Source organism: Panulirus ornatus, chromosome 1 (genome assembly GCF_036320965.1).
Source record: "Panulirus ornatus isolate Po-2019 chromosome 1, ASM3632096v1, whole genome shotgun sequence".
Taxonomy (NCBI): Eukaryota; Metazoa; Arthropoda; class Malacostraca; order Decapoda; family Palinuridae; genus Panulirus; species Panulirus ornatus.
This window is the reverse complement of record NC_092224.1, coordinates 41,148,187-41,157,362: the sequence shown is the minus strand read 5'-3', so window position 1 is coordinate 41,157,362 and position 9,176 is coordinate 41,148,187. Positions and strand designations below refer to the sequence as shown.

Below are 9,176 nucleotides of genomic sequence, written 5' to 3'. Positions count from 1 at the left end.
TGCCATGGCCACCTCTTGATGGGAGTCCCCGGAGGAAACAGGCATCAGAGATATAGACAGATAGGCAGATAGTAAAAATAATAGGTATGCTGAAATAGAATTCCACAATAGCCCACATAGTTCCACATCAAATATCAAGCAGTTTAGAAAAGAAGTTTCAAAATTAAACAATTCTTAAGTACTTGGATTAAGAACTAATGAGACTTAACTCCTGTTGATGGCTAAAATCCAAAAACCAAACTATACATGATGTATATACATCACTTACTTGCTTTAGAAGTAGACGGTTTCATCACATTCTGTATGTGCCTCTTCTGCATTAAACCAAGTTCCCTGTGAATCAAAATGCATCAGCAGACATTTACACTTATAAATATAAAGTGATTGGACAAAAGCTATAAAGAAAGTACATGCCTATTCTAACAAATTCTACTTGCACGTGAATATAGCAGTCAGTGATTTTGAGCATCATAAATCCATTCAGTTAATCTAGCTCAACTAATAGTCAACCACTAGCATTGAATAATTAGGGAAAGTAACACAAACTTATCTTTAGCAACTCACTAATAAGTTTCAGATTTTTGTGATGAGAATGACTGTGAAATATCCATCAAAAGGTAAGAAGCTCTATGCAACTTTTATGGATCTGGAGAAAGCATATGAGAGAGTCAAGTGAAATGTTATATGGAATGTGCCAAGAATATACTGGGTACGGGACAATTGTTGGATGATGTAAAAGCCTTCTATAGAGTAGTAAATGCATGTGTAAGAGTGTATGGAGAGTTGAGCAAAAGTATCTATATACCTGTGGGTGTGAGGCAGGGCTGTGTGCTGTCACCATGGCTTTTTAACATATATGTGGACTGAGTGATGAGAAAGATGAAAGTAAAACTAGGGAAAGAGGGTGCAGTGATGGAGCATGTGGTGAGGTTTAGTGACTAGTGACATGCCTGTTTGTAGATGACACTGTGTTGTTTGCTGAGAGTAAGCATTGGTAATTGAAAGTATGCAAGTACAAGTGGTGTAGTTTAATAGGAAACAGAATGAAAGTACAGATTTTGCAAAGCCCTACAGAGTGAGAAGAAAGTGCACTAAACTGTTATAGGTATAGGATATAGGGGTGAGAAAGGCTAGATCAGGTGACAGAATTTATGTACTTAGGAGCCATCTTGAGTAAGTTTGGTGATATGGTAGAAGAAATAAGGGAGAGAGAGTAAAGGGTAGAAGAGTCACTGAGTCCCTTAATAAAATAATGAAGTGTACAAGTGTAAGTAAGGAAGTGAAGGAAAGAACAGCATAGTTTTCCCAACCCAGACCCATGCAGCAAAAACATGAACATGGATGAGTCATAGAGGTCAAGAATCCAGGTTGTGGAAATGTGCTATTTGAGAGGGGCATGTGGTATGACTATATGGAATGTAGAAAGAAATGATTGGGAGTGTGAGAGATTTGGTATGGCAGGGAATGCAAAGAGAAAGAATTGTGGAGTGGTAGAGTTGTTGAAACATAATTCTTTGAGATGGTTTGGGCATGTGGAAGGAATCCAAGACGGTGAGTTTACGAACAGAGCGTATGATAGTCCAATTAAAGAAGTTTGTGAAAGGAAGACTACATGTGACATGGGAAAACAGAGAGGAGTACTGGAGGGAAAGAAATGGTGGAAGAATGCATGTAATGGTATATACAAGAGAGGCATGGTAGGACGGGGATAAGTGGAGACTTTTGCCATGGCCACCCCCTTGACAGGAGGTCCCAGAGGAAACAGGAGTCAGAGATATAGACAGATGATAGACTAATCAGTTTAACTTACCTTAGTTCTATTATCCATGATAATGAAAAATCCAAAGGGAGTATAATATTACTTAGCTCAGCCACTTGGTCATATCATGACAGTGGTGGAGAAATATGCATATATAGCTGAACATATAGTATGACATATCTTCACTTTTAGGGAGAATAAAAAGATGTTTTGGAAGGAGGTAAATAAAATGCGTAAGACAAAAGAGCAAATGGAAACATTGGTGAAGGGGGCAAATGGGAAAGGTAATAACAAGTAGTGGTGAAGTGAGAGGGAGGTGAAGTGAGTATTTTGAGGGTTTGTTGAATGTGTTTGATGATAGAGTGGCAGATATAGGATGTTTTGGTCGAGGTGGTGTGCGAAGTGAGAAGGTCAGGGAGACTAATTTGGTAAACAGAGAAGAGGTAGTGAAAGCTTTGCGGAAGAAGAAAGCCAGCAAGGCAGCGGTTTTGGATGGCACTGCTGTGGAATCAATTAAAAAAGGGGGTGACTGTGTTGTTGACTGCTTGGTGAGGATATTCAGTATATATATGGTTCATGGTGAAGTGCCTCAGGATTGGCAGAATGCATGTATAGTGCCTTTGTACAAAGGCAAAGGGGATAAAGGTGAGTGTTCAAATTACAGAGGTATAAGTTTGTTGAGTATTCCTGGGAAATCATATGGAAGGGTATTGATTGAGAGGGTAAAAGGATGTGTGGTAGAGGATGTGTGGATCAGGTGTTTGCTTTGAAGAATGTATGTGAGAAATACTTAGAAAAGAAGAAGGATTTGTATGGAGCATTTATGGATCTGGAGAAGGCATATGAGAGTTGAAAGAGATGCTCTGTGGAAAGTATTAAGAGTATATGGTGTGGGAGGTAAGTTGCTAGCAGTGAAAAGCTTTTATCGAGGATGTAAGGCATGTGTACGAGTAGGAAGAGAGGAACGTGACTGGTTCCCAGTGAATGTCGGTTTGCGGCAGGGGTGCATGATGTCTCCATGGTTGTTTAATATGTTTATGGATGGGGTTGTTAGGGAGGTGAATGCAAGAGTTTTGGAAATAGGGGCAAGTATGAAGTCTGTTGGGGATGAGAGAGCTTGGGAAGTGAGTCAGCTGTTGTTCACTGATGATACAGCACTGGTGGCTGGTTCATGTGAGAAACTGCAGAAGTTGATGACTGAGTTTGGTAAAGTGCGTGAAAGAATAAAGCCGAGAGTAAATGTGAATAAGAGCAAGCTTATTAGGTTCAGTAGGGTTGAGGGACAAGTAAATAGGGAGGTAAGTTTGAATGGAGAAAAACTGGAGGAAGTGAAGTGTTTTAGATATCTGGGAGTGGATTTGGCAGTGGATGGAACCATGGAAGCAGACATTAGTCACACGGGTGGGGAGGGGGCAAAGGTTCTGGAAGTGTTGAAGAATGTGTGGAAGGTGAGAACGTTATCTCGGAGAGCAAAAATGGGTATGTTTCAAGGAATAGTGGTTCCAACAATGTTATATGGATGTGAGGCATGGGCAATAGATAGGATTGTGCGGAGGAGGATGGACGTGTTGGAAATGAGATGTCTGAGAACAATGTGTGGTGCAAGGTGGTTTGATTGAGAAACTAATGAAAGGGTAAGAGAGATATGTGGTAATAAAAAAGCGTGGTTGAGAGAGCAGAAATGGTTTGGTCACATGGGGAGAATGAAAGAGGAAAGATTGACAAAGGGGATATATGTGTCAGAGGTGGAGGGAACAAGGAGAAGTGGGAGACCAAACTGGAGGTGGAAGGGTGGAGTGAAAAAGATTTTGAGCGATCAGGGCCAGAACATACAGGAGGGTGAAATTCGCGTAAGGAACAGAGTGAATTGGAATGATGTGGTATACTGGGGTCAATGTGCTGTCAATGGATTGAACCAGGGCATGTGAAGCATCTGGGGTAAACCATGGAAAGTTTTGTGAGGCCTGGATGTGGAAAGGGAGCTGTGGTTTTGATGCATTACACATGACAGCTAGAGTCTGAGTGTGGATGAATGTGGCCTTTGTTGTCCTTTCCTAGCACTACCTCATGCGCACGAGGGGGTAGGGGGTGTCATTTCATGTGTGGCGGGATGGCGGCGGGAGTGGACGAAGGCAGCATGTATGAATATGTGCATGTGTATATACGTATAAGTCTGTGCATGTATATGTATATGATGAAATGTATAGGTATGAATATGTACGTGTGTGGGGCTTTATGTATAAACATGTGTATGTGGGTGAGTTGGGCCATTCTTTCGTCAGTTTCCTTGCACTACCTCGCTAACACGGGAGACAGCGACAAAGCATAATTAAAAAAAATATCTTCACTTCATATGGTATCATTTGCTATTCATATTACTGTACATATGTATGTATCAATTCTTAATCATCTTTTTATCCCAATGAACATCAAAATTGATACAAGCTATTTTATCTTTTTTATCTCAATAACCATCAAAACTGAATTTAACTTAGTGTTAAAGGTCATGTCCAGACAATTTCCAAACAATGTAGGTTTTTACTTTAGTAGTATTGTAGTGGTAAGGACTGAACCAGTTAATCTGCTTATACAAGATAAAAAGCTGAAACTTTTGCCAATAAATATGTGATACAAACACAACATACATCTTCATCATCTTATACTTTTTGGGCAATAATAATCTTTTAAAGTAACAACAAGCATTACCTTTCCAAATGTCTCATTTTTGGAATCAAGAGGAAAAAAAATCTTAAACTAATTTTTCTTTGTAAATTCTTGAAAACTTCACCTGCATTGGGTCTAGGCTGAGATAAGAAATGAGCTTGGCTGGACTATCATGCAATCAATATCACTGGCTTAAAATGAAATATAACATGAACATACCTGTATAACATGAACATACCTTCCTTTCTTGAGTCATAATGATAACTTTCATTGATGAAACTATTATTTGGGTAGCTTATAGGGTAAAACACCAAAGGACCACTTTTCTATACAAATCAGTCATTCTCATTACACAAATATGACTCTTTATGAACATATGTAACACCCTACTCAACTCCTGAATATGAAATTCCAATCATTCAATAGTACGTACTTAACAGAATACAGGAAAAGTGTGCACAGTAATTTGTATTTTTTCCTGTGCCATGACAACAGAAAAGAGAAATACATGCAGCATTCAGGAACCTAAAGAACATATACAATAAGATGGACTGGAATGCACTGTCGGAGACAGAAAATGGATTGTGTACAAATAAGTTGCTGGATGCAACAAAGTAAAATAATTCAACATAATTGTTAAAATAAACATGTGTGAAAGTGAATGATAAGTTGAAAGAAAATTTTGAGACTGGTATGGAGTGACTTACTTTTCAATAATTTTATGGACAGTGCAAAGAAAGATGAAAATAAGAAGAAAGGAAGGGAGCAAAACTGAAGTTCAATTGAGACTTCATTAAAGACAAGATCATTTACAGAGACGTTGGTATAACTAATGTAGAGCAAAGAAAATTTACAGCAGGTGATCCTTGAGCTTTACAGTGTGTTAGAAAAAAGTTGATGATAAAGGCTGATAGAAAGCAAGCTGATGGATTTTGAAATGAGGAGAATGAAGTGGTAAACTTTGCAATAACATGTAGAGTATTTAATGTAGGTATGACTCATGGTGAGGTGCCTGAGGATTGGCAGAGTGCTTGCATAGCGCCATTGTACAAAGGCAAAGGGGATAAAAGTGAGTGCTCAAATTACAGAGGTATAAGTTTGTTGAGTATTCCTGGAAAATTATATGGGAGGGTATTGATTGAGAGGGTGAAGGCATGTACAGAGCATCAGATTGGGGAAGAGCAGCGTGGTTTCAGAAGTGGTAGAGGATGTGGGGATCCGGTGTTTGCTGTGAAGAATGTATGTGAGAAATACTTAGAAAAGCAAATGGATTTGTATGTAGCATTTATGGATCTGGAGAAAGCATATGATACAGTTGATAGAGGTGCTCTGTGGAAGGTATTAAAAATATATGGTGAGGGAGGCAAGTTATTAGAAGCAGTGAAAAGTTTTTATCAAGGATATAAGTCAAGTGTACGAATAGGAAGAGAAGAAAGCAATTGGTTCTCAGTGAATGTTGGTTTGCAGCAGGGGTGCGTGATGCCTCCATGGTTATTTAATCTGTCTATGGATGGGGTTGTTAGGGAGGTGAATACAAGAGTTTTGGAAAGAGGGACAAGTATGCAGTCTGTTGCAGATGAGAGAGCTTGGGAAATGAGTCAGTTGTTGTTCGCTGATGATACAGCGCTGGTGGCTTATTCGGGTGAGGAACTGCAGAAGCTGGTGACTGAGTTTATTAAAGTGTGTGAAAGAAGAAAACTGAGACTAAATGTGAATAAGAGCAAGGTTATTAGGTAAAGTAGGGTTGAGGGACAAGTCAACTGGGAGGTAAGTTTGAATGGAGAAACACTGGAGGAAGTGAAGTGCCTTAGATATCTGGGAGAGGATTTAGCAGCGGATGGAACTACGGAAGCGGAAGTGAGTCACAGGGTGGGGGGGGTGAAAGTTCTGGGAGCGTTGACAAAAGTATCGAAGTCGAGAACATTATCTTGGAAAGCAATACTGGGTATGTTTGAAGGAATAGGGGTTCCAACAATGTTATATGGTTGCAAGGTGTGGGCTATAGATAGAGTTGTGGGGAGGAGAGTGGATGTGCTGGAAATGAGATGTTTGAGGACAATATGTGGTGTGAGGTGGTTTCATCGAGTAAGTAATGAAAGGATAAGAGAGATGTGTGGTAATAAAAAGGGTATGGTTGACAGAGCTGAAATGGGTGTTTTGAAATGGTTTGGTCACATGGAGAGAATGAGTGAGGAAAAATTGACAAAGTGGATATATGAGTCTGAGGTGGAGGGAAAGAGGAGAAGTGGGAGACCAAATTGGAGGTGGAAAGATGGAGAGAAAAAGATTTTGAGTGACAGGGGCCTGAGCATGCAGGAGGGTGAAAGGCGTGCAAGGAATAGAGTGAATTGGAATGATGTGGTCTACCAAGGTCGACATGCTGTCAATGGATTGAACCAGGGCATGTGAAGAATCTGGGGTAAACCATGGAAAGTTTTCTGGGGCATGGATGTGGAAAGGGACATGTGGTTTCGGTGCATTATACATGACAGCTAGAGACTGAGTGTCAACGAATGTGGCCTTTCTTGTCTTTTCCTTACGCTACCTCACGCACATGAGTGGGGAGGGGGTTGTTATTTCATGTGTGAAGCATCTGGGGTAAACCATGGAAAGTTCTTTGGGGCCTGGTTGTGGAAAGGGAGCTGTGGTTTCGGTGCATTATTACATGACAACTAGAGACTGAGTGTGAACGAATGGGGCCTTTGTTGTCTTTTCCTAGCGCTACCTCGCACACATGAGGGCAGAGAGGATTGTTATTTCATATGTGTGGTGAGGTGGTGATGGGAATGAATAAAGGCAGACAGTATGCATTATGTTCATGTGTATATATGTATATGTCTGTGTATGTATGTATATGTATACGTTGAGATGTATAGGTATGTATATTTGCGTGTGTGGACGGGTATGTATATACATGTGTATATGGGTGGGTTGGGCCATTCGTTTGTCTGTTTCCTTGCGCTACCTCGCTAATGCAGGAGAAAGCAACAAAGTAAAATAAATAAATGAATATATAAATAATATATATATATAAATATGAATTATGAATTCATAAGTCTTGGTTTCTTTACAATTGATATGAACATATAAGTGTTAAAGGTTTCTGTAGGATTGATATGAATATACAAGTCCTAAAAAAAAGATTTGATTAATTTGAATATTTTTTTTTTTTTTTTTGCTTTGTCGCTGTCTCCCGCGTTTGCGAGGTAGCGCAAGGAAACACATGAAAGAAATGGCCCAACCCACCCCCATACACATGTATATACATACGTCCACACACGCAAATATACATACCTACACAACTTTCCATGGTTTACCCCAGACGCTTCACATGCCTTGATTCAATCCACTGACAGCACGTCAACCCCGGTATACCACATCGCTCCAATTCACTCTATTCCTTGCCCTCCTTTCACCCTCCTGCATGTTCAGGCCCCAATCACACAAAATCTTTTTCACTCCATCTTTCCACCTCCAATTTGGTCTCCCTCTTCTCCTCGTTCCCTCCACCTCCGACACATATATCCTCTTGGCCAATCTTTCCTCACTCATTCTCTCCATGTGCCCAAACCATTTCAAAACACCCTCTTCTGCTCTCTCAACCACGCTCTTTTTATTTCCACACATCTCTCTTACCCTTACGTTACTTACTCGATCAAACCACCTCACACCACACATTGTCCTCAAACACCTCATTTCCAGCACATCCATCCTCCTGCGCACAACTCTATCCATAGCCCACGCCTCGCAACCATACAACATTGTTGGAACCACTATTCCTTCAAACATACCCATTTTTGCTTTCCGAGATAATGTTCTTGACTTCCACACATTCTTCAAGGCTCCCAGAATTTTCGCCCCCTCCCCCACCCTATGATCCACTTCCACTTCCATGGTTCCATCTGCTGCCAGATCCACTCCCAGATATCTAAAACACTTCACTTCCTCCAGTTTTTCTCCATTCAAACTCACCTCCCAATTGACTTGACCCTCAACCCTACTGTACCTAATAACCTTGCTCTTATTCACATTTACTCTTAACTTTCTTCTTTCACACACTTTACCAAACTCAGTCACCAGCTTCTGCAGTTTCTCACATGAATCAGCCACCAGCGCTGTATCATCAGCGAACAACAACTGACTCACTTCCCAAGCTCTCTCATCCCCAACAGACTTCATACTTGCCCCTCTTTCCAAAACTCTTGCATTCACCTCCCTAACAACCCCATCCATAAACAAATTAAACAACCATGGAGACATCACACACCCCTGCCGCAAACCTACATTCACTGAGAACCAATCACTCTCCTCTCTTCCTACACGTACACATGCCTTACATCCTCGATAAAAACTTTTCACTGCTTCTAACAACTTGCCTCCCACACCATATATTCTTAATACCTTCCACAGAGCATCTCTATCAACTCTATCATATGCCTATCATATGGAGAAGGCATAATTTGAATATATGTCTTAAAAATTCCTTTAAGATTAGTGTCAATATATGGGTCTTGAAGGTTTTTCTTGGATTAATATGAATATACAAGTCTACGCCAACGTAGACACCGGCTCAGTCACAGTTGCATGGACTGTGATACTCGCTTTGGTTACAAGAACGTTCGTTCCACCACCAGTGACGCTAGTACGTTTGTGAATCACAACCATTGCAACAACAAATCCTCGGGGGGGGGGGGCCAGGGTGGTAGAGATGAACCAGCAGTGTGTCCGAGAAAAGACTTCCCCAGAACTTTTT

General features: G+C 40.6%; 1 protein-coding gene across 8 annotated transcripts in view; it reads right to left on the bottom strand.

The window, feature by feature from the left end:
* The window catches only part of LOC139748739 (ERI1 exoribonuclease 2-like), a 362,528-nt gene that overhangs the window by 343,177 nt on the left and 10,175 nt on the right, over window positions 1–9,176 (bottom strand). For all 8 annotated transcript variants that reach the window (XR_011712822.1, XM_071662154.1, XM_071662172.1 and 5 more), the window contains exon 2: window positions 269–333. Coding sequence is in view for 7 of the 8 variants with exons in the window: in XM_071662172.1 (XP_071518273.1) it covers window positions 269–333 (65 nt within the window). In the remaining variant the exon portion in view is untranslated. The remainder of the gene's footprint in view (window positions 1–268; window positions 334–9,176) is intronic.